Source organism: Hylobates moloch, unplaced genomic scaffold (assembly GCF_009828535.3).
Source record: "Hylobates moloch isolate HMO894 unplaced genomic scaffold, HMol_V3 SCAFFOLD_5, whole genome shotgun sequence".
NCBI classification, from domain to species: Eukaryota; Metazoa; Chordata; class Mammalia; order Primates; family Hylobatidae; genus Hylobates; species Hylobates moloch.
Genome location: NW_026652280.1, coordinates 78,294,461 through 78,320,223, shown reverse-complemented (window position 1 = coordinate 78,320,223; position 25,763 = coordinate 78,294,461). Strand labels below are relative to the sequence as shown.

Sequence of the window (25,763 nt, the reverse complement as noted above, 5' to 3'; positions counted from 1 at the left end):
CTCAAACTCCTGAGCTCAAGCTATCAGCCTGCCTCGACCTCCCAAAAGTGTTGGGATTACAGGTGTGAGCTACTGCAACCGGCCATGAAGGGAAATTTTGTGGAAAAGTGAGTGAGCCTAGAAAGTTGGGATGGAATCCCAAAGTACTGCCAGCCTTCCTTTTATGATCCATTTATAGCTATGAGTCATATATTTAACCTAGACCTTCTTGTCCCTATTTGTATTTTCTTTTTCGAGACAGGATCTCACTCTGTCACCCAGGCTTCAGTGCAGTGGCACAGTCACAGCTCATTGCAGCCTCAACTTTCTGGACTCAAAGCAATCCTCCCACCTCAGCCTCTTGAGTAGCACATGCCACCATGCCCGATTGACTTTTTTTTTTTTTTTTTTTGTTTGAGACAGAGCCTTGCTCTGTCACCCAGGCTGGAGTGCAATGGCGATATCTTGTCTCACTGCAACCCCTGCCTCCCAGGTTCAAGCAATTCTCCTGCCTCAGCCCCCCAGGTAGCTGAGATTACAGGTGCCCACCACCATACCAGGCTAATGTTTGTGTTTTTAGCAGAGATGGGATTTCACTATGTTGGCCAGGCTGGTCTGGAGCTCCTGACCTCACGTGATCTGCCTGCTTCAGCCTCCCAAAGTGCTGGGATTACAGGTGTGAGCCACCACACCCAGCCTCCAATTGATTTTTATATTTTTTGCAGAAACAGGGTCTCACTATGTTGCTCTGGCTGGTCTCGAACTCCTGGACTCAAGCAGTCCTGCCTCCACCTCCCAAAGTGCTGGAACTACAGGCATGAGCCACCACACCCATGCCCAGCCCCCTGTTCATTTTTTTTTTCTTTTGAGACGGGGTCTTGCTCTGTCACCCAGGCTGGAGTGCAGTGGCATGATCGCAGCTCACTGCAAGCTCTGCCTCCTGGGTTCAAGCCATTCTCCTGCCTCAGCCTCCCGAGTAGCTGGGACTACAGGCGCCCGCCACCACGCCTAGCTAATATTTTGTATTTTTTAGTAGAGATGGGGTTTCACCATGTTAGCCAGGATGATCTCGATCTCCTGACCTCTTGATCCACCCGCCTTGGCCTCCCAAAGTGCTGGGATTACATGCATGAGCCACCACGCCCGGCCCATATTTTTATCCTATGCCCCAAAGACTATATTTCCTGATTTTACTGTCCACTAAATAAAACACATTTTTATATGTTACTTTTTTTTTTTTTTTTTGGAGATGGAGTTTCACTCATGTCGCCCAGGCTGGAGTGCAATGGTGTGATCTTGGCTCACTGCAACCTCCACCTCCCGGGTTCCAGCAATTCTCCTGCCTCAGCCTCCCAAGTAGCTGGGATTACAGGCATGTGCCACCGTGCCTGGCTAATTTTCTATTTTTAGTAGAGACGGGGTTTCACCATTTTGGTCAGGCTGGTCTCAAACTCCTGACCTCAGGTGATCCACCCACCTTGGCCTCCCAAAGTGCTGGGATTATAGGCATGAGCCACCACACCTGACCATTTTTATATATTTCATACTCTAAAGCATGTTGCTGAATTTTAATTATAGATACGGTGTATACATCTGTTTACCCTTTTTATTTTTTAGATTTTTATTAACATTCTCTCTAAGACTTTATATTTCCAGATAGAGATGTGCTTTTTAATGAAAAGTTTCTCTTTATACCATGTTTATTTCAGTTGTCCTTATTTGTATATTTTCCTACAGTTTACACCTTGTTTCTCAATTCAAAATATTTTACTGTATTTAATGCTTTTTTCTTATTTTTTCCTGATTTTTAATTTCTGTACCAAAATTGGTCTTCATTGACTTTCTTTTTTAGCCTATTTCAGTTCTCATAAATAGGAGAAAAGTCAAATTCTACATTATCCATGGCAAGGAAAAACCATCTTTTAACCTCAGCATGGGGAACAGAGAGGCGTGTTGGACACCATGACTTTCCGTTTCTGTTGACTGTGCCTGGTCATTGCTATGCCAGAATAAAGCCTGGAGGGAGACATAGCCTTTCAACTCATGCTTGTCTGATCTTTGCCTGGTTTCACTGAGAAGCACAGTAGTGAGGTTATTTGGATTTAGAGCTGTTCCCCATCTGATGCCAGGATCCCTTCAACAGTGGTGGAGGAGGTTTAGACGTAGTGTTGAGTTTGATTCCCTCTGTCTTCTCTCGTAGTTTGGCCTGTCACTGCTCCTCATCCTCTTGAGCCGTGGTGAAGACCTACAGAGTTCAGACCCTGCCACAGAATCAACGCAAAATAATCAGTGGTCAGTGTGGACTGTTTCTTCTCTTATTTTAAGTTCTTTGAGGTAATTTTTAAATTTTTTTCTCGTAATATTATTATGCGTCTTCCCTGTCAGGACGGAGGTGATGTTCATGGCAACACGAGAACTTCTACGGATTCCCCAAGCAGCCCTGGCCAAGCCAATCTCTATACCTACAAACCTAGTGTCCCTCTTTTCTCGCTATGTTGACCGGCAGAAACTGAACTTGCTGGAGACAAAACTGCAGTAAGTTTGAAACCGAAGAGTTTCACATCTCACTAAAGTTGAGACTTTAGAAGTTATGGTTGGGAGGCTGGGTGCGGTGGCTCACACCTGTAATCCCAGCACTTTAGGACACCCAGGCGGGTGGATCACTTGAGGCCAGGAGTTCCAGACCAGCCTGACCAAAATGGTGAAACCCTGTCTCTACTAAAAAATACAAAAATTAGCCAAGTGTGGTGGTGCATGCCTGTAATCCCAGCTATTCGGTAGGCTGAGGTATGAAAATCATTTAAACCCAGGAGGCAGAGATTGCAGTGAGCTGAGATCACGCCACTGCACTCCAGCCTGGGTGACAGAGCAAGACCCTGTCTCAAAAAAAATAAAAAGAAGTTATGATTGGGGTGGAGGGGGGAATAAAACTGAATTTGGTGGAAGAGATTGACTTTTTATTAACTATTTGTGTGTCGGTTAGATATAAAACACTGAGCTGGGTACAACAGAGCCTTCATAAAAGATGACCAAATGCTAAGGGAAGAGAAATATCTCGGGTGTTTTGTTATGAGAAGTCTTACAAAGATGTAACTGTAATATGAAAGATTGCCTTCTATTTTAACTCATTTATACAATTTTCCTTTCTCTCCTTTGTACCCCTAGGCTAGTTCAGGGGATACGATAAAAGATCTCCAAATGTGTCCTGTACCTGCACTGCTGCCATCACCAATGGAGTGTTTTTAATGAGGGAGGGAAGGTAGCTTTTTCCCCAAAGCGAAGTCTTGTAGGATTGATTCCTGTTTACAGGGGTTGTCTCTCTAAATGTCAGATATTTCCCCACTGCTCTGTGAAATTTGGCTGGGTGATACTTCTGCTGGTTTCTTTACCTTCTCTGTTACAGTTCTGCATGTCCTACTTTTACTCAGTTCTGTTTTGCATTTTCTTTGCCCTAGAGACACAAGTGTAATCTCTCCCTTTATCCCTCCACCACTCCACCTCAGAGTAGATTGTAGCCTGCCAAAGGATTCCTTCCCTCATCCTATTGAAGTTGTTTTTTCATTGCCCCATATTAATATGACTATAGAAGAGCCAATTAAGTAGAGATCAAGATATACACACACACATAGATACACACACACACACACACACCCCATACATGTATTTATGTGGTCTTCAGAGGGTCCTTAAAGAATGAATTTTAGATTGAAAAATATTTAGTTGTCTCATTACCTCTTCTAAACACAAACCAGCTGATGTATTTTAATCTGTTTCTGTTCTATCTTGTAATTAATTTGGTGGGTTCTACTTGTTTTAACATAAATAAAGAGTATGCAGCACGTTTAATAAAATCAGAACTCTTAATTGGCTTATGCCCAGGTCTAGGCTGAGAAGTCCTTTTTCTTCTTCCCACCTTTATTTCCTTAGTTTCTGTCCACCTTAATCGAAACAGCACATGGTTATGTCTTTTTCCTGCTACAACTACAGGGTACTTGAGCCTTTCCCCTCAAGTGCATTTGGAGTCACCCAGGATGATCCTCACTAGTAGCCTGCTTTGGCAATGTGGCCTTTTGCACACTTGCCCTGTCTTCCTGAGACTACTTCAGTAAGCCATGCTTCCTTCTTCCCCACTTTTATTTGGTGTCATGAATAGAAACTTCCATATGTAACCATGGAAGCTAAGTTTGGCCTGCTTTGCTTTTTAGTCTCCACACCATGGGCAGAACTGCTGTCTTTACTATTTCATCTCACCCAAGTCTCGTTCCCAGGGAGCCAGGGGCCTGGGTTTGAATAATTGCAGGGCCAGCCTGCCGTGATCTTTCTCACTTACTCCTCTCCCATTCAGCGGTCAACCAGACTAAGGAGTTTTGATCCCTAGTGATTACAGCCCTGAAGAAAATTAAATCTGAATTAATTTTACATGGCCTTCGTGATCTTTCTCACTCCTCTCCCATTCAGCAGTCAACCAGACTAAGGAGTTTTGATCCCTAGTGATTACAGCCCTGAAGAAAATTAAATTTACATGGCCTTGGTGATCTTTCTGCTGTTCTTACTTTTTCGAATGTAGTTGGGGGGTGGGGGGGACAGGTTGTGGTATTTAAAGAGAATAAACATTTTGCACATACATGTATTGTACAACAGTAAGATCCTCTGTTAAAACCAGCTGTCCTTGTTCTCCATCTCCGTTTCTTCCCATGCTGTAACCCCAGGCTCCGCCAGCTGTTCCCCAGTGATGTTACCTAGCTTCCCTCTACCATTATCTACTGACCATTTCTACTACATGCCTTTCCTACCTTCCCTTCACAACTAATCAAGTAAATACTTGATTATTATCTCCTCCTTACTGTGCATTATCTTTTTTGTTTGGTTCTAATTAATGAAAATAAAAGTTTCTAAATTTACATTTTTATAGGGTATTGTAAATAAAAACAAATTGTATACTTAAAAATGAGTGCCTGCATTTCTACTTTGAGTTCATACTCTGAAAATGATTTTTATGTTTCTAGCATATTTAGATAGACTGGCAACTTCTTGATGTTGGGGATTAAAGATATTATTACCTATATTTTTAGGTTTTTAATTTTGTTGCAAAGGAGACAAATATTTTTATATAATAACTTTTCTTTAAAAATCGAAGATGCTTTCAGTTTCTCCTCCCCCCATTTTAACTATACGACAAAATTATAAATTGTAGTAGATAAATTGTAATTTGTCTTCTCCATCCTGCCCATCTCTAGGCATTGAGGAATCTGTCCCCCTTTAAGAGACTCTTGTAGCCCAATGAGGCACTCAGCTGCCTTCATGGATAGTATTTACTTAGTTCTGAGCATATTGTATTTCAAAACTCATCTCTTCAAAGGAGATGGGAAAAGGTCATTCTTTATAGTAAATTTATTTTTATTATTTCAGACTTGAGTATCATTTTTACTCTAAAATGCTCAAGATAAAAGATTCAGCAAACATAGAAAGGGGCAAAAAAAAAGTGGGGTTTTGTTTTCAAGACAGGGTCTCTGTCGCTCAGGCTGGAGTGTAGTGGCACAGTAGCACAATCACCACTCACTGCAGCCTCGATCTCTCAGGCTCAAGTGATCCACCTCAGCCTCCCGAGTAACTGGGACTACAGGTGTGCACCACCACACCTGGCTAATTTTTGCACTTTTTGTAGAGTCGGGATCTCCCTATGTTGCCCAGGCTGGTCTCGAACTCCCAGGCTCAAGTGATCTTCCCACCTTGGCCCCCCAAAATGCTGGGAGTACAGGCGTGAATCACTGCACTCAGACTGAAGGTTTTTTTCTTTTTTTGAGACAAGTTTCTCTGTCACCCAGGTTCCAGTGCCGTGACACAATCATGGCTCACTGCAGCCTCTACCTCCCAGGCTCAAGCAGTTCTCCCACCTCAGCCTCCCAAGTAGCTGGGACTACTACAGGCGGGTGCCATCATGCCCAGCTAATTTTTTTGATTTTTAGTAGAGATGAGGTCTCGCTACGTTGCCCAGGCTGGGCTCAAAACCCTGGCTCAAGGGATTCTTCTGCCTTGGCCTCCCAAAGTACTGGATTACAGGAGTGAGCCTCCAAAGTTTTACATGATAAAGAGGAAATAATTTAACATTATTAGGTGCCTACCTACGTAAAGCTTATTTTTCTTCCTGATGAGGAGATGGGTTCCTTGAGGTTCAGTAGCATGTGGAGGTGATACAGGTAATGGGCAGCAGAGCAGGAAACTCATACAGCATACTATTGCTGTAAGGAAATAAAATTATCTTCCAGTAAAAGATTTATTCACACCTCTTAACATGAAACAACACAAGGTGTTATTAGATAGCCCTGCTTTGTTAGAGTGGACTGGCCCAAGGATGCCCCTACCTTCACAGAAGACTAGACTCTAAATGTCAGACATGAAGAAATCCCTAGAGATCATGTAGTCCAGTCCTCACAATTTGAGGAAGCCAAATCTCTGAGAGTGCAGTGACTTGCCCAAGGTGCCACAGGTGGCTAGTAGTAAAGCCAAGAAAAAAACTCATATGTGAGGCCAGGTGCGGTGGCTCATGCCTGTAATCCCAGCACTTTGGGAGGCCAAGGCAGGCGGATCACCTGAGGTCAGGAGTTTGAGACCACCCTGGCCAACATGGTGAAAACCCATCTCTACTAAAATTACAAAATTAGCCAGGCATAGTGGCACATGCCTGTTAATCCCCGCTACTCAGGAGGCTGAGGCAGAAGAATCAACTTGAACCCCAGAGGTGGAGGTTGCAGTAAGCTGAGATTGCGCCACTGCACTCCAGCCTGGGGAACAAGAGCAAAACTCCGTCTCAGTCTCAAAAAAAGAAAAGAAAAATTTGTACATGGGATTTTACTATGTTGCCCAGGCTGGTCTCGAACTACTGGGTTCAAGTGATTCTCCTGCCTTGAGAATCACTTGCCCAAAGTGTTGGGATTACAGGCATGAGCCACTGTGCCTGGTCACAAATGCACAAATGACTTTTAAAAGTCCTGAGCCACTACACCTGGCCTTGGGCAACATAGTAAAATCCCATGTACAATTTTTTTATTATTATTTCTTAAAAAGTAATTTGTAAACCTCAGAGTAACCAATGAGGACAATATTAACTTCCAAAAAAATTAAGTGATGCACTAAAGTAATTTACAAGAATATGGCATAGAGTTGAAAACTGATACTAATGCATGTAATGTCCTATGTAAGAAATAGAACCTGATAAATAATACATAGGTAATAAACTCTAATGGGTAATAGGCCTTGTGAATAAACGTTCACAAAATAAAGTGCAAGTGAATAATATTAAGAACCTCACCCCCACTGGTAATCAGAGAAGTAAAAAGTAAATGTTTTTATCCTACCAAATTAATAAAAACTTTAAAAATAATGTTAGTGAGAATTTGGGGCTGCCACTCACTGGCGGGGGTAAATGTCTACGTTTCTGGAAAGTGCTTTCACAGTGTGGAGCACTTCAAAGTATTCTTAGCCTTTGAACAATTACTTTGGCTTTAGAAATCTAAGAAAATATGACAAAGCAATGGTACTTACCACAGCTTTCCTTATTTTTATTTTTTGAAGACAAAATCTTGCTCTGTTGCCCAGGCTTTGGTGCAGTGGTGCAGTCATAGCTCACTGCAGCCTTGAACTCCTGGCCTCAAGCAATCCTCCCACCTCAGCCTCACGAGTAGCTGGGACTACAGACACATGCCACCCTGCCCAGCTAATTATTTTACTTTGTAGAGACAGGGTCTTGCTCTGTTACCCGGGCTGGTCTCAAACCTGGCTTGGCCTCCCAAATGATTCATTAGAGGCATAAGCCATTTTACCCAGTCAGCTTTACTTACAATAGAAAAATTAGAAATAATCTAAATGTTCAACATTACAATAATGGTTAAGTAAACAATGATCCATGTGTTGTGGACAATTAGGCAGAATATTGGGCTAGGTGCAGTTGCTCATGCTTGTAATCCCAGCACTTTGGGAGGGAAGACTTTGCAAGACTTTGTCTCTGCAAAAAAATTTAAAAATTAGCCAGGCGTGGTGGCATGTGCCTGTAGTCTCAGCTAACTCAGGAGGCTGAGGCAGGATTGCCTGAGCCCAGGAGTTCGAGGCTATGATAAGATTCAGCCTGGGAGACAGAGCAAGAAGACCCTGTCTAGAAAAATTTAAAAAGGCAGAATATTTAATCATGGAAAATATTTTATATAGTATGGTGAAGAAACATATATGCTTTGAATCCAATTTTTAAGAAAATGCATGTACAAAGAAAATATTGGAAAGATATTTTTCTAAAGATTACTGGTATCTGTAGGTGATGGGATTACGGAGAACTTTCTTTTCCTTTTGGCTTTTCAATAATTTTCAAAATTTCTATAGAGAAAACGTATTATGTTCTTAGAAGAAAAAATATTTTTCAAGAAAAAGTTGTTTTTGAAGAATTTAGTTGCATAGGAAAATGTGAGAATATAACGTTAAGTAAAAAATAGGTTCTGTATATGTACATGACAATCTGTGTGGAGTAAAAAATATATGGGAGGCTAGGCGTGGTGGCTCACGCCTGCAATCCTAGCACTTTGGGAAGCCAAGGCAGGCAGATCACATTAGATCAGGAATTTGAGACCAGCCAGGCCAATATGGCAAAACCTCATCTCTACTAAAAATACAAAAATTAGCTGGGCATGGTGGTGTGCACCTTTAATCTCAGCTACTAGGGAGGTTGGGGCTGATAATCACTTGAACCCAGGAGGTGGAGGTTGCAGTGAGCCAAGATTGTGCCACTGACCTCCAGCTTGGGCAACAGAGTGATACCCTGTCTCAATATATGTATATAGATAGATACAGATATAGATACAGATACAGATATACATATAGATATAGATATATATGGGCGAGAAGAGTGAAATCAAAGATGACCAAATAGTGGTTGCCTTTAAGGGAAAGAGCTGTGGAGGATTTTGTGTGTAGGTGATTGTTCCTGCTTTTTCATATTTTCCCAATTTGTCTTCAATGAGCATGTATTATAACCTTAAAAGGGGGATATTATCTTAAAACTGCTAAACATAGTAGCTATTTCTAGTGAAAAAATAAGTCCTTTTTTTTTTTTTGAGACAGAGTCTCGCTCTGTTGCCCAGGCTGGAGTGCAGTGGCGCGATTTCGGCTCACTGCAACCTCTGCCTCCCAGGTTCACGCTATTCTCTTGCCTGAGCTTCCTGAGTAGCTGGGACTACAGGCGCCCGCCACCATGTCCGGCTAATTTTTGGTATTTTTAGTAGAGTCAGGGTTTCACCGTGTTAGCCAGGATGGTCTCGATCTCCTGACCTCGTGATCCGCCCGCCTCGGCCTCCCAAAGTGCTGGGATTACAGGCGTGAGCTACCGCGCCTGGCCAATAAGTCCTAACTTTTTAATGATCGCCATTCTGACTGGCGTGAGATGGTATCTCATTGTAATTTTGATTTGCATATATCTAATGACCAGTGATGATGAGCAGTTTTGTTGTTGTTTTTTTTTTTTTTAGACGGAGTTTCACTCTTTTTGCTCAGGCTGGAGTGCGATGCATGATCTTGGCTCACCACAACCTCCACCTCCTGGGTTCAAGCGATTCTCCTGCCTCAGCCTCCTGAGGCATGCACCACCATGGCCGGCTAATTTTGTATTTGTAGTATAGACGGGGTTTCGCCATGTTGGCCAGGATGTTCTCGATTTCCTGACCTTGTGATCTGCCCGCCTCAGCCTCCCAAAGTGCTGGGATTACAGGCATGAGCCACTGCACCTGACCTCTGCTATAAACATTTAAGATGATATACCAAGTGTGAGATCAAAGAACCACTTTAACAAATCCCCAAATACAGCTTCTATATTTACACTAAATTGCATTTTTTCCAAACTGTGGCTGTTAAATCACCCAAGTTGCCCTGCTAAACATTAGGAAGGACAAGGCATGACTTTCTGAACTTTTTTTTTTTTTGAGACAGAATCTCACCCTGTCGCTCAAGCTGGAGTGCAGTGGCATGATTTTGGCTCACTGCAACCTCTGCCTCCTGGGCTCCAGCGATTCTCCTGCCTCAGCCTCTCGAGTAGCTGGGATTACAGCTACTGAGATTATGCCCAGCTAATTTTTGCATTTTTAGTAGAGATGGGGTTTCACCATGTTGGACAGGCTGGCTTCGAACTCCTGACCTCAAGTGATCTGCCTGCCTTGGCCTCCCAAAATGCTGGGATTACAGGCATTAGCCACTGCACCTGGCCAGCTTTCTGAATTTGACAGCCATCTACTTTTTGGGGGCTGTGAAGTTCATTGTGTGAGAAGCAAAACTGGGAAGACTGAAGGGGTCTTGTATTTTTCCTCCCCTCCCAGCTATGCTTAAATACATTTAATATTGTGGCCCCTGAGAACTTAGTATGTGGGTTTTTAGGAAACAAGTCTTAGTCTGGGAAATCAGTATCTTAAAATCACCTAATAGCATTTTTACCTTCTTCCTTCTTGCATCAGAAGGCAAGTTGTGAATAGATTGCAGGTCTCATGACAGCCTCTGCTTTGCTTCTTATTTTGCAAATGTTGCATGTAAGGCTGTTCTGAGGAACTTGTTTATTATTCAACATGACTCTGCAAGCTCCCAGTTCAGCCAAGTTCGTTCTCCAAAGCAATATTAACCAAAATTAGACTTCAGATCTGTGAAATATCTAGCAGGGAGCTAGGTAATCAGTGACACATGTACTTTGCCAGTTGTGAATATAAAATTTCTTAAATTGCTTAGATTGCACTACTCTAACAAGTGAGAAACAAATCTGCATATAACTAACAAAAGGAAGGTTTCTCAAATTTGACCCCCCAGAAGAAACACTGCTAACAGTTTAGCGTATTGTTCTCCAAGTGATGTGTGCGTGTACATGCATACATAGATAGAATTATAGTTTTACATTTTTCTCTCTTAATACATCACGGGCATCTTTCTGTGTTGGTATATAGAGAGCTACCCTGTTCTTTTCTTTTTGATACAGGGTCTTGCTCTGTTGCCCAGTCTGGAGTGCAGTGGTGTGATCATGTCTCACTAGACCCCCAACCTCCACCTCAGCCTCCTGAATAGCTGGGAAAAAAGACGTGCACCACCATGCCTGGCTAATTATTTTATTTTTTGCAGAGACAAGGTCTTGCTTGTTGCCCAGGCTGGTTTCAAACTCCTGGGCTCATTCAGTCCTCCCAGCCTGGCCTCTCAAAGTGCTGGGATTACAGGCGTGAGACATTGTACCCAGTCCCCTGTTCTTTTTCATAGTTGTATAGTATTCCACTGTGTGCCGTTATGCCATCATTTATCTGATTGTTCTCCTGTTAATAGGATTCAATCTTCAAATACTTTTTTTCAGTTACTGTTGTTCATCTAACAGTAACAAAGGTAAACCCACAATGTCACATTTCCATAGTTATTTTATAGTGTACAAAGAACACATTCGTGTTCCAATTCAGTCTTCTCTATAACCTTTTGAAGTAGGATGGGCAACTATAATTGTACAGTACCAAAACTAGATCAGCAAGACTTTCCAGCTGGTAAGGTCTAAAACTGGGATTTAAACCTTAAGTTTTGAGCTCCATTTCTAGTGTCTTGGCTGCAAGAAGGCTCCTATTCCTAGACCCAAGCTTCAGAGGAGCAGCTGAAAAGCTGCGAGGCTTTAACATTGCATCTGCAAACTCTTCTGATTGAATTTTAATGCCTTCATTTGCAGTAAGCAGATTAGACAATTGCCTCTCAGTAATGTCAAAAAGGGAGCAATTCAGGTTGTAATTATCAGAACCAATTGCAATATATAAGGATCAGAGTCACAGCAATACAGCTGTCAAGCATCTCTTTGGTCTTTTTTATTTAAACATCATCTAGGGAGGGAAATAAAAGAGCTCCTTGCCTCCACTCTTCCTCATTCCCAGTATTTTGAAATGTATTTTTTACATTAGATATATTGTCACGGCAATTATTTTTTCATAAATTCACTGCATTAATATGGGAGCTTCACAAATATGGAAATAGTCTGTCTTGTTCACGGCTGTACTGCAAAGCCCAGCACAGAGTCAACACCTCGCAGACATCCAACAAATACCTGGTCATAAAATAGTTTTGTTATTAAGAAACAAAGCTGTCCAGACGCAGTGGCTCACACCAGTAATCCCAGCACCTGTAATCCCAATTTAAAATTCAAGGCTGGGCACAGTGTCTCATATTTGTAATCCCAGCACTTTGGGAGACTGAGGTGGGCAGATCACTTGAGGTCAGGAGTTTGAGACCACCCTGGCCAATATGGTGAAACCCTGTCTCTACTAAAAATATGAAAATTAGCCAGGTATGGTGGCTTGCGCCTGTAGTCCCAGCTACTTAAGAGACTGAGGCAGGAGAATCGCTTGAACCTGGGAGACAGAGGTTGCAGTGAGCTGAGATTGCACCACTGCACTCCAGCCTGGGCAACAGAGCAAGACTCCATCTCAAAAAAAAGAAAAAGAAAAGAAAACGAAACAAAGCTTAGCTGGGTGCAGTGGCTTACCCTTTTAATCCCAGCACTTTGGGAGTTTGAGGCAGGAGGATCACTTGAGCCTAGGAGTTGAAGACCCGCCTGGGCAACATAGTGAGACCCCCATCTCTACAAAAAATTTTTAAAAATTAGCCAGGCATGGTGGCACATGCCTATAGTCCCAGCTACTTAGGAAGCTGAGGTGGGAGGATCACGAGCCCAGGAAGTTGAGGCTGCAGTGAGCTGTGATTGCTCCACTGCACTCCAGCTGACAAATGAGACCCTATCTCACAAAAACGAAGGAAGGAAGGAGGGAAGGAAGAAAAGGAAGGGAGGAAGGAAGGAAGGAAAGAAGGAAGGAGGGAGGGAGGGAGGGGAGGGGAGGGGAGGGGAGAGGAGAAGGCTGGGCATGATGGCTCACACCTGTAATCCCAGCAATTTGGGAGGCCAAAGCGGTGGATCATATGAGGTCAGGAGTTTGAGACCAGCCTGCCAACATGGTGAAAACCTGTCTCTACTAAAAAGATAAAAAATTAGCTGGGCATGGTGGTGGCAGCTGTAATCCCAGCTACTTGGGAGGCTGAGGCAGGAGAATCGCTTGAGCCTGGAAGGTGGAGGTTGCAGTGAGCCGAGATCATGCCACTGCACTCCAGCCTGGGTGACAGAGTGAGACCCTGTCTCAAAAGAAAAAAAAAAAAAAAAAAGAAAGAAAAGAAAAGAAAAAGAAGCAAACAAACAGAGCTTAAAGAGATTATTTAGAGAATAGAGCTCGATGTAATAAATTAGTCTGTGTTTACGAGACTCATTTCAAAATACATTGTCACTCATTTTATCACAACAACCCCTAGATCAGGAACAATTTGATCATATAAGTCAGTTAAGCTCTTGTATGTCCCACATTACTCCAGATACAGTGGTGACAAAGACAAACTAAACCCGTATTCTGGTGCAGTTTGCATTCTGAGGGGGATACTTACAATGATAAGTGCTAAGAAAAGAACAGTGATTCGAGTGGGGGAGATGTGCTTGTACTGTAGACAGAGTAGCAAGGAAGGGCTCAATAAGCAGGTGACATTCAAGCAGACATCTGAATTATGAGAAGAGACAGATATGCAAAGGTCTAGGAAAAGCATCCTAAGCAAAATAAAGAAGGTAGCCAAGCCTCTGAGATGAAAATGAGTTTGAGTTCAAGGAACCACAGAAAGTCAACATTGTTAGAGCAAATGGAGTGGGGCAGAGAGTGACCACACAGGGTCTTGAAGGGATTTATTCTTATTGCAATGGGAAATCTTTGCAGAGTTTTAAGTAAAAAACACAAAACGTCATATGACTTATACTTTTAAAGATCACTCTGCTGTATGGAGATAGAAATAAAAAAAAAAAGGGAGCACTTATCAGAGAGCCTCATATTATCACTGGTCTACAGGATGAATCTGGGCCTTTAAAAGGCAAAGTGACTGAGAGAACAATTTTTTTAAACATAGATTTAGCAACAAGCAAAAAACAAATATTCCAATTTAAAAATGGGCAAAGGACATGAACAGATACTTCTCAAAACAAGACAGAAAAATGGCCAACAAACATGAAAAAATGCTCATCATCACTAATCATCAGAGAAATGCAAATCAAAACCACAATGAGGTACCATCTCACACCAGTCAAAATGACTATTATTAAAAAGTGAAAAAAAATATCAGATGCTGGCAAGGCTGTGGAATGCTTGTACCCTGCTGGTGGGAATGCAAATTAGTTCAGCCACTGTGGAATGCAATTTGGAGATTTCTCAAAGAACTTAAAACAGAATTACCATCTGACCCAACAATTCCATTACTGGGTATATACCCAAAGGAATATAAATCATTCTACCAAAATGATACATGCACACAAATGTTCCTCTCAGCACTATTCACAATAGCAAAGGCATAGAATCAACCTAGGTGCCCATCAACAATGGTGGATTGGATAAATAAAATGTGGTACATATACATCATGGAATACTACACAGCCATGAAAAAGAGCAATATGATGTCCTTTGCAGGAACATGGATGCATCTAGAGGCCATTGTCCTAAGTGAGTTAATGCAGAAACAGAAAACCAAATACTGCATGTTCTCACTTACAAGTGGGAGCTAAACAATGAGTACACATGGACATAAAATTGGAACAGTAGACACTGGGGACTTCCAAAAGTGGGGAGAAAGGTGGACATGGGCTGAAAAACTATTGGATACTATGCTCACTACCTGGGTGACAGGATCATCTATACCTCAGACCTCAACATCACACAATACACTTGTAACAAACTTGCACATGTACCCTCTGAATCCAAAATGAAAGTTGGAAAAAAATACATTTAAGACAACAGTTACTTTTGGAAGTGTTTAGGGGCGTGGTATTGGGATAGGATGTAGCAAACTGGTCATTTTGTATTTCTTATGTTGAGTGGTGCATTAAGCAGTATTGCTCTGACTATTGTGCTTTGTAAGTTTCACATATCATATGTATCCTCTGTATGTTATGGGCTAAATTGTGTCCACCCTCAAAACTCTTATGTTGAAGTCCTAACCCCCGTACCTCAGAATGTCACTCTATTTGAAAATGGGTTCTTTTGGCCGGGCACGGTGGCTCACGCTTGTAATCCCAGCACTTTGGGAGGCCGAGGCGGGCGGATCACGAGGTCAGGAGATCGAGACCACAGTGAAACCCCGTCTCTACTAAAAATACAAAAAAATTAGCCGGGCGTGGTGGCGGGCGCCTGTAGTCCTAGCTACTAGGAGAGGCTGAGGCAGGAGAATGGCGTGAACCCGGGAGGCGGAGTTTGCAGTGAGCCGAGATCGGGCCACTGCACTCCAGCCTGGGTGACAGAGCAAGACTCCGTCTCAAAAAAAAAAAAAAAAAAAAAAGAAAATGGGTTCTTTAAAGAGTTAATTAAGTTAAAATGTAATAGGCTTCTGTTTGAAGGAAGGAAGAAAATAAGAGAGAGAGAACACGTACATGATGTGTCCAAGATTGCAGTGAGTGAGCGGCAGACAAAGAAAGCCTGATTACAATCATTTTCCATCATTTCTCTATCCCACAAAGAATAAGGAGACATGTTGTGTGTGACTGCCAAAAATTCCCCCTAAGGGGAAGGCACTACACTTTTGTCCTCTTTACTTCCCTCTTCTTGCTGCTTAGAATGCAGATGTAATGACTGAAGCTCTAGCAGCCACTCTGGGGCAAAAGGTAATAACAGAAACAACACACAATGGGGAGAAAGAAGTCTGTGTCTGGCCAGGCAAGGTGGCTCAGGCCTGTAGTCCCAGCACTTTGGGAGGCCAAAGCAGACGGATCACTGGAGTCCAGGAGTTCAGGACAAGCCTGGGAAACATAGCAAGACCCCATCTCTACTAAAAATGCCAAAAAAAAAAAAAATAGTCATGAGGCTGAGGTGGGAGGATCCCTTGAGACTGGGAGGTCGAGGCTGCAGTGAGCCAAGACTGAACCACTGCACTCCAGCCTGAGCAACAGACTGAGACCCTGGCTCAAAAAAAAAAAAAAAAAAATCAATGAAAAAAACAACCCACGTCCTCGGCTATGTCTCTGAAGACTTCCTTGAGCCACCATTCCAAACTTGAGCTTCCTATCCTGGGATTTCTTTCCTGTGTGAGAAAAAACTATTATGGGTTTAAACCAATGTAAATTGGGCCTCTGTTACTTCCAAATAAACCTAATCCCAATTATTATGAAGGACTTTTTCAATTATTTGGTACAGGTTGAGCATCTCTAATCTGAAAATCTGAAATCCAAAATACTCCAAAATCTGAAACTTTTTGAGTGCTGACATGGTGCTCAAAAGAAATGCTCATTGGAGCATTTCAGGATTAGAATTTTCAGATTAGGGATGCTGAACCAGTAAGCACTCTATATATAATGGAAATATTCCAAAATCCAAAAATAAAATCAGAAATCTGAAATTCTTCTGGTCCCAAGCATTTCGGATAAGGGCTATTCAACCTGTATTAGAGTTCATTAAGTGTAATTAGACAATTTTTTAATTTTATTTTATTTTACTTTATTTTGAGACAGGATCTCACTCTGTCGCCCAGGCTGGAGTGCAGTAGCGTGATCTCAGCTCACTGCAACCTCCACTTCCTGGGTTCAAGCCATCCTCTCACCTCAACCTCCCAAGTAGCTGAGACCATAGGCACATGCCACCATGCCCGGCTAATTTTTTTTTTTTTTTGAGATGGAGTCTTGCTCTGTTGCCCAGGCTGGAGTGAAATGGGGCCATCTCAGCTCACTGCAACCTCCACCTCCCGGGTTCAAGCAATTCTCCTGCCTCAGCCTCCTGAGTAGCTGGGATTACAGGTGCCCACCACTGCACCCAGCTAATTTTTGTATTTTTAGTAGAGACAGGGTTTCACCATGTTGGCCAGACTGGTCTTGAACTCCTGACCTCAGGTGATCCACCCTCCTTGGTCTCCAAAAGTGATGAGATTACAGGCCTGAGCTACCGTGCCTGGCCTAAGTTTTGTATTTTTAGTAGAGACAGGGTTTCACCATGTTGGCCAGGCTGGTCTCCAACTCCCGACCTCAGGTGATCCACCCGCCTCAGTCTCCCAAAGTGCTGGGATTACAAATGTGAGACACTGTGCCTACCCTTGAATTTTAAGTTATTACAAATTCTAGGGAATTCTAGCAGCTCTAGCAGCCACCTTAGGGCAAAAGGTAACAACAGAAACAATATACAAAGGAGGAGAAAGAAGTCTGTGTCTGGCCAGGCATGGTGGCTCAGGCCTGTGGTCCCAGCACTTTCGGAGCCTGCATTTTCTCTGTGAAGTGCAAAGCATGATTATCAGCTGTGAAACAGAAGGGTTTGTGTGACATTTGGCTTAATTTTGATGACAGAAAATATAATACATCTCGGCTCCTAATTTAACTATTTGAATTGTTTTGTTTGTTTTGAGACGAGGTCTCACTCTGTTGCCCAGGCTGGAGTGCAGTGGCATGATCTCAGCTCACTGCTGCCTCCATCTCCCAGGCTCAAGAGAGCCTCCCCCAGCCTCCTGAGTAGCTCAGCCTCACAGGCATATGATTTGTATTTTTTGTATAGATGGGGTTTCACCACGTTGCCCAGGCTGAGCTCGAGTGATCTGCCCACCTCAGCCTCCCAAAATTCTGGGATTACAGGCATGAGACATTGCACCCAGCACCTCGAATTGTTTGTTGTTGTTTTAAAAATGACTCCAAGGCACAAGTAATATCGGACTATAGCCCTATTCATATCTGTGTTTGAGTGTTAGCTTCACCTTTGCAAGTTACTTTATTCATGAATCGCAGTTTCTCTCCCTGTAAAAGGGGTGGTAGAACAAGTGGGATTATGACAAAAAAATCAATATTTGTGAAAGTGCTTAACACTCAATAAAAGCTGGCATCCATTCATTATATTATTTTTACCTCATATAAAGTCCCAGTATTTCCAGGTTTTTCTATGGTATGTCTAATGCCCTCAAGAAAGACATGTCGGTCCTCTTAGGGTTAGTTATGTTGTGCTACAAAGATAGTCTTGCATAATTAGTAATTACAGTCAGCATTTATGATTTACCATATGCCAGACACATTTGATGTATTTTTATTTAATCCTTCCCCAAAACCTTGAGAAAAAGATGCTGTTAGTATGGTCATAAGGAAACTGGTGAGAGGTTAAGTAAACAGCCCAAGATTGCATCACTTAGCCAAAACAGGATTTGAAGCGAGGTGGTCAAGATCTGTGGTACATCTACATAATGCGATACATAGAGGAAACTTAAATGCATACTACTAAGTGAAAGAAGCCAATTTTATTTTATTTTATTTATTTTTTAAAACAGAGTCTCGCTCTGTCACCCAGGCTGGAGTGCAGTGGCACGATCTTGGCTCACTGCAACCTCCCCTTCCTGAGTTCAAGCGATTCTCCTGCCTCAGCCTTCTGAGTAGCTGGAACTACAGGCACGTGCTGCCACGCCCAGCTAATTTTTGTATTTTCAGTAGAGACGGGGTTTCACCACGTTGGCCAGGATGGTCTCAATCTCTTGACCTTGTGATCCACCCGCTTCAGCCGCCCAAAGTGCTAGGATTACAGGTGTGAGCCACCAGGCCTGGCAAGAAGCCAATTTTTAAAAGGCTTCTTTTCAAACTATAGTCAGCCCTCCATATCTGTGGGTTCTGCATCCATGAATTCAACCAAGGATCAAAACTATTCTCCCAAAAAGAGATGCTTGTGCCTGTACTGAACATGTACAGACTTTTATCCTGTCATTATTCCCTAAACAATATAGGATAACAACTATTTACATAGCATTTACATTGTATTGGGTATTAGAAGTAATCTAGAGATAATTTAAAGTATAAGAGAAGATGTGTATAGGTTATATGCAAATACTGTACCATTTTGTATAACAGACTTGACCATCTGTGGATTTTGGTATTTGCAGAGAATCTTGGAACCAATTCCTCATGGATACTGAAGGACAAATGTATGTGTGTGATTCAAACTATAAGACATTCTGGAAAAGGCTAACTATGAAGATAGTAGAAAGATCACTGGTTGCCAAGAGTTAAGGAAAAAGAATGAATAGGTGGAGCAGAGAGGTTTTTTAGGACAATAAAACTAATCTGTATGATATTATAATCCTGGATAAATGTCATTATACGTTGTCAAAACCCATAGAATTTACAACGCCAAATAAACACTAATGTAAACTATGGGTTTTGGGTGGATAATGATGTGTCAGTGTAGATTCATCAATTTTAACAGTTACACCACTCTGGATGTTGGTAGTAGGAGAGGCTGTGCATGGAACTCTCTATAATTTCAGCTCAATTTTGCTGTGAATCTAAAATTGCTCTAAAAAATATAGTCTATGTAAAAAAAAAATCATGAAGGCAAAAATATCCAGTATATTGGAGTCTGGCAGGTGAACCAGTATGGACTGAAAAGAGTTGTAAAAAGCGGGACAGGAAAGCATGATTAGGACCTGGTAAGGAAGGGCCTTAGATGGCAAAGTGAGCTATCAGGACTTTATCCTGTAGACCAGAAGGGGTCATTGAGGATTACGGAGCAAGAAACTCAGGTAAGGAACAGACTATTTTAAGAAAATCCTGGCCGGGCGTGGTAGCTCACGCCTGTAATGCCAGCACTTTGGGAGGCTGAGGCAGGTGATCGCTTGAACTCAGGAATTCAAGACCAGCCTGGGCAACATGGCAAAAACCTGTCTCTACAAAAAATACAAAAATTAGCAGAGCGTGGTGGCATGCACTTGTGGTCCCAGCTACTTGGAAAGCTGAGGCCCAAGAATCACTTGAACCAAGGAGGCAGAGGTTGCAGTGAGCCAAGATTGTGCCACTGCACTCCAGCCTGGGTGACACAGAGAGAATCTGTCTCAAAAAAAAAAAAAAAAAAAAGAAGATCCCTTTGGCAGTTGTGAGGAGAATTCTGGAAGATAGACTAGAGGCAAATAGATGAGTTGAAAAGTGAGAAGAAAGCATAAGAATCCAGGCCAGTAAAGAAAGGGGTGCATAAAAGATCATCCAGTTTTTTGTTACTGACTGGATATAGGGATGAGGACAATGACTTCCTGAGAAAAATAAAACACCAATTTTTTAAAGTTGTAATTATTTCACACATTAAGCATTAACTGAATCACTATCGTGCCCAGTCCTATCAGTTATATCTCCAAATATGTGTGGAATGTATCCACGTCTCTCCATCCCTGTTTCCACCACATTCAACCAAGTCATCAATATTTCTCTTCTAAAAGATGGTAGAAGGCCAGGTGTGGTGGCTTACATCTGTAATCTCAGCACTTTGGGAGGCTGAGGCAGGCGGATCACGTGAGGTCAGGAGTTCCAGACCAGCCTGGCCAACATAGTGAAACCCCATCTCTACTAAAAATACAAAAAAATTAGCCAGGTGTGGTGGCAGGTGCTGGTAATCCCAGCTACTCTGGAGGCTGAAGCAGAAGAATCTCTTGAACCTGGTTGCAGTGAGCCAAGATGGCGCCACTGCACTCCAGCCCAGGTGACAATTCGAGACACCATCTCAAAAAAAAAAAAAAAAAGATGGTAGTAGTTTCCTAATTGCTGTCCCTCTTCACTCTTTTGACTCCACACATCAGCCAGTGATCATTTTAAACAAGAATTGAGGCCAGGCACAGTGGGTCCACTCCCAACATTTTGCGAGGCTGAGGCAGGAGGATAACTTGAGGCCAGGAGTTTGAGACCAGCCTGGGTAACATAGCAGGACCCTGTCTCTACAAAAAATAAAAAGTATCTAGGCATAGTGGTACATGCCTGTAGCCCTAGCTATTTGGGAGGCTGAGGCAGGAGGATTGCTTAAGCCCAGGAGTTCGAGGTTGCAGTGAACCATAATTAATTACACCATTGTACTCTAGCCTAGATGACAGAGCAAGGCCCCGTCAAGAAAAAAGACAGAGAGAAAGAAAGAAAGAAAAGAAAAGAAAAGAGAGAGAGATAGAGAAAGAAACAAAGAAAGAATGAATGAATGAATTGGGGTCACTTGCCCTAATCCCTTTGATTGCTTCCTGTTGCAATGAAAATAAAATTTGAACTTCTTATGAGATCTCACAGCCCTTTGGGGTCTTCACTCTCCATGCCTTATGTACCCACCTCAGTTACTTCCTCTCTTTTCCTCCTCAGTCCTTCGCAGAAAAATGACTGATTTTAGCTACAGAGGAAAAAAAAAAGAAAAGAAAAAGAAATGACTGATTTATTTCCTTTGCTTACTCCTCCCCAGTCCCCAGATGGCAACTTAAACAGTTTATCCCTCTTTGAAACAGGTTAGGGCCAGGCGCAGTGGCTCAAGCCTGTAATCCCAGCACTTTGGGAGGCTGAGGCGGGCAGATCACGAGGTCAGGAGATAGAGACCATCCTGGCTAACACGGTGAAACCCCATCTCTACTAAAAATACAAAAACAAAAAATTAGCCGGGCGTGGTGGCGGGTGCCTGTAGTCCCAGCTACTCGGGAGGCTGAGGCAGGAGAATGGCGTGAACCCGGGGGGTGGAGCTTGCAGTGAGCCGTGATCATGCCACTGCACTCCAGCCGGGGCAACAGAGCAAGGCTCCGTCTCAAACAAACAAACAAACAAAAAAGAAACAGGTTACACCTGTTGTCCTCCATATTACTGTGCATATGTGTATAATTACTGTACATATTTTTTCACTACAAATACTGTGTACATCCCTAAGATCCTTTACATTTCATGAGGAGCCAGAGCCTATTTGTACATTCACTACTTTGTCCCTAAGACTTGGCTCAGGCCTGAAGATATATAATAGATACTTGAAAATTTTTGTTAAATAGATGAATATGCTAGGTTGTGTGCTGTCATGGTGGAAACAAAGATGAAATAGATACAGGTTATACATTAGAGAAATTGACCCTCTAGTAGGGGAGATATGATTGAAACATAGATAATTATAAGGCAAGACAATTAACATCACAGGAAACTCTGCAAGTCCTGAGGAAGGGGCATTACGTCTAGCCAGGAAAATTTGAGGAAATTCTGTGGAGGGAGTTCACTGGGCATTTAATGGAGGGAAAGCATACACAAAGGCATAAGTTTGAGAAAGTATAGGGTGAATGTGGAAAAAAACGTGTGGATCAATTTAACTGGAACACAGAGTACACCAATACAAAAGAGAGAGGCCAGGAGTGAGCATATACTTACCACATAGATTTAACAATTAACATTTTGCCATATTTGCTTGATAGGTAGGTAGGGAGGGAGGTAGACAGACAGACAGATAGATGTGTGTGTATGCATTTCAAAGCCACCACTTGGTGGCTCACGTCTGTAATCCCAGCACTTTGAAAGGCCAAGGCAGGCAGATCACCTGAGGTCAGGAGTTCGAGACCAGCCTGGCCAACATGGTGAAACCCTGTCTCTACTAAAAATATAAAAATTAGCTGGACGTGGTGGTGCATGCCTGTAATCCCAGCTACTCTGGAGGCTGAGGCAGGATAATCACTTGAGATTGTGCCACTGTACTCCAGCTTAGGTGACAGAGTGAGATTCTGTCTAAAAAAAAAAGGACTGGAAAGGAGAGGTGACATCAGATTGTCATGGGTCTCATTTGCCAGGCCAAGAATTCTGGTCTGTATTCTGGAGGCAGTGTTAGGTAACAACAGTAGGTCAAACTAGCCTCTCAAAACCTTTTTTAAAATTATTATTCCAAATATACAATAAAAGTAGAAATAATAGTACAGTAAACACCTATATACTTACCACATTTTGCCATATTTGCTTGATAGGTAGGTAGGTAGGTAGGGAGGTAGACAGACAGACAGACAGACAGATAGGTGTGTGTGTATGCATTTCAAAGTATTTATCTTTCCTTGGCTGTGTGTGTGTGTGTGTGTGTGTGTGTGTGTGTGTGTGTGTGTGAGTGAGATAGGGCCTCACTCTGTCACCCAGGCTGGAGTGCAGTGGCACAATCACAGCTCACTGTAGCCTCGACCTCCTGGGCTCAATCAGTCCTCCCACCTCAGTCTCCCAAGTAGCTGGAACTACAGGCACATGCCTCCATGCCCAGCTAATTTTTTTGTTTTGTTTTGCTTTTGTTTTTAGTAGAGACAGAGGTTTAACTATGTTGCCCAGACTGGTCTCTTATCTTTCGTTTTTGCTGAACCATTTCAAAGAGAGTTACCGATAACTCTTCACTCCTACCTTTGTCCAAGTTGTAAAGATGTTTTCCCCCATGTCCAGCATACCATTATTACAATGAACAAATGTAACAACTAACAACATCTGATACCAGTCCATTTTCAAATTTCCCCAATTGTCTCAAAAATGTCTAAAAGCCTGCTTTTTCAGAACCAGAATCCAATTAAGCATTTGATTATATCTTTTTAAGTTTTTTTTTCAGATTAAGAACAATCACCCCTGGCCATTTTTATGACATTGATTTTCCTTGATCTTTATGTCTTATCTTCTATAAAATAGTTGTCTTATAGAATGCTTCACGTTCTTGATTTATCTGATTATCTCCTTGGGGTTATGGTTCAACTGGTTCTTCCAGCCCAGTAAACTGGAGTTTAGATCCAAAGCCTTGATTAGATTCACTTTCAGTATTTTTGGCAAGAAAACACCATTAAGTGATGCTGTATACTTCATGCTGCAGCACACTGGGAACCTCATAAAAATGTTGGTTGTCCAAGGGTTACTGATAACTAAACTGGATAACTGGGTTAAGGTGGGGACTGCCAGATCTCCCCGTTGTAAAAGTATGTTTCTCCTTTGTGATGGCAAGTAACCTGTGAGATGTGTTTGGCAACACAACTCACATGTTTGTAGCTATCTGCAGTTTATCAAACACATTCAAATGCACTTAATCACAACAGCATCCCTGTGAGGTTTTATTCCTGTTTAACAGAAGTGAAAACTGAGACTTGGAGTGCTTAAATAATTTTCTCAAAGTCATAGACCCAGTAAGTAGCAAAAGCAGGACTCAAGCCTAAATGGATTAACTCTAGCTCAGTTAAAAAAAAATTAATCCCAAATAGCCTACATCTAACAGCAGATTTTATTTTGCTCTACACATTCAGAGAAATTCACTAGTAATGAGCTATACAAATGAACCCTGATAGTAAAAATTGCAGATTTTTAAAGAGTATTCTCTCTCCAGAATTCAATACATACTTCTCTTCTTTTAAAATCATTTTCTAAAAAAGGATACTCTAATTTATTGACACTGGGAAGCACCTTGGCAAAGAAAGTCAATTTCTTTTATGGTATTAGTAGCTATTTCTATTGCCTGTTCAAACTAGCAAAATGTAACAGATGCTAGATTCCCCAAAGTACAGCGCTTTAGGCTACATTTGCAACAATAGCTTACATCTAAATGTTACATTAGTTACTGAAGTTGTAATCTTCACAAATGTGTGAATAGTCAGCTGATCAAAAATAACGATTTCCTGCTACAAGAGAACGCATAGCAGAAAATGTTCCCAACACAAAGATAATGTTTGAGATGATGGATATCCCAATTACACTGATTTGATAATTATACATTGAATACATGTATCAAAATATCAGATGTATCCCTGAAAATATGTACAACTACGATATATCAGTTTAAAGATATAAAAAAATTTTTCTGTCCAAAGTTAAATATGTACAACTACGATATATCAGTTTAAAGATACAAAAAAATAATTTTCTGTCCAAAGTTAAGCATATACGTGGCACCTATGATGCTAAAACCAACGGCCTTTAGGTCTGGAAGAGACACGTAAAGTAAGGTCCTCGCGAATCTACTTCTGAAGGGGACATAATCAGTATAGGCATATGACAGTCTGGAATCAAGACACAAGGGGTGTGGAGCGATAAAGAGCAAACAGGGAAGGGAACTAGGGGGACCATGGATCCAGGAAGGGACTGGAAAAGCTACTTCTGGGCACCCCTGGAATCTGGGTGACCAGCTTCGAGTTAGAAGGGGGTCCTTCAAGGGAGCCTTAGGCAGGGGCTGACTGCCGAGAGTTACTCTGTCCTCCAGGTTCTTCCTAACAAGAAGCTACAAAGGTCTTAATTCAGAAAAACAGAACACGACATCACACCCACGTCAAAAAAACGCTTTTAAGAGGCCGAGTCACTTTCACCTCCCACCAACTTCCCAAAGGCTGAAAGCAGGCGGACACGCCCCCAAGCGCTCTTCTCGTATTTCATTGGTTGCCCCGGCCTGCCCATCTCTCATTAGGTCTCTCTCATTGGTCAGCAATGCTGCTTTCACAGCCAAGGTCTCACAACCAATCATCTCCAACTATTGCCCCGCCTCTCCACCACGTGAGTGGCATAGGTGCCAACCAATAAAAAAAGAAAATAAGGATGTAAAGACGAGACTCCTTCCCTTTTTCCTCAACTCGTTCAGTAAATGGTAGAAAAGGTGAAGCAGCTGATACCAACCACCAATCCATAAGGGCGGAAAAGGATGATGAGAAGAGTGATGGGAGGGGGTGACGTGGCAGTGACAGGAGCATAAACCGAAATGAATGGCGGAAACACCAGCCAATCGGCGATCAGATTGGCCGGGCACTCCGCATTCTCCCGTCCTCCCTGGGCGCTGGAAATTTCAGGAAAGCACCAATGAACTTCCCCAAAAGTCTGATTGGCCTTTATCTGAACCAATCAACGGCGGGTCTGGCGGACGCGTCCCACCCCCAGGCTCTCACTGGGTGCTGTAGATTGACAGGCCCGAGAGAAATGCCAATGTCCGCAGGGTCTTCCTCAAGTGACACTCAGCGGCACCAATCGACGT

General features: G+C 42.4%; 1 protein-coding gene and 1 long non-coding RNA gene across 5 annotated transcripts in view; one reads left to right on the top strand and one right to left on the bottom strand.

Annotated features, from left to right (window-relative positions):
• The window catches only part of PATL1 (PAT1 homolog 1, processing body mRNA decay factor), a 47,497-nt gene extending 28,345 nt beyond the window's left edge, over positions 1-19,152 (top strand). For 3 of the 4 annotated variants that reach the window (XM_032152964.2, XM_032152963.2, XM_058438727.1), the window contains 3 exons: positions 2,180-2,271; positions 2,365-2,514; positions 3,145-4,910. In XM_032152964.2, coding sequence (XP_032008855.1) covers positions 2,180-2,271; positions 2,365-2,514; positions 3,145-3,166 — 264 coding nt within the window. In that variant the 3' untranslated portion in view covers positions 3,167-4,910. Of the gene's footprint in view, positions 1-2,179; positions 2,314-2,364; positions 2,515-3,144; positions 4,911-18,921 lie in introns of those variants that run through there. The other variant, XM_058438728.1, reaches the window with a different exon arrangement.
• LOC131383482 (uncharacterized) lies at positions 1,145-25,736 on the bottom strand. The gene is made up of 4 exons (XR_009213535.1): positions 25,412-25,736; positions 21,116-21,173; positions 6,102-6,218; positions 1,145-2,240 (listed from the first exon to the last, which is right to left on the bottom strand). It is a non-coding gene; the product is annotated as an uncharacterized LOC131383482 (long non-coding RNA).
• Between the last annotated feature and the right edge of the window lie 27 nt (positions 25,737-25,763).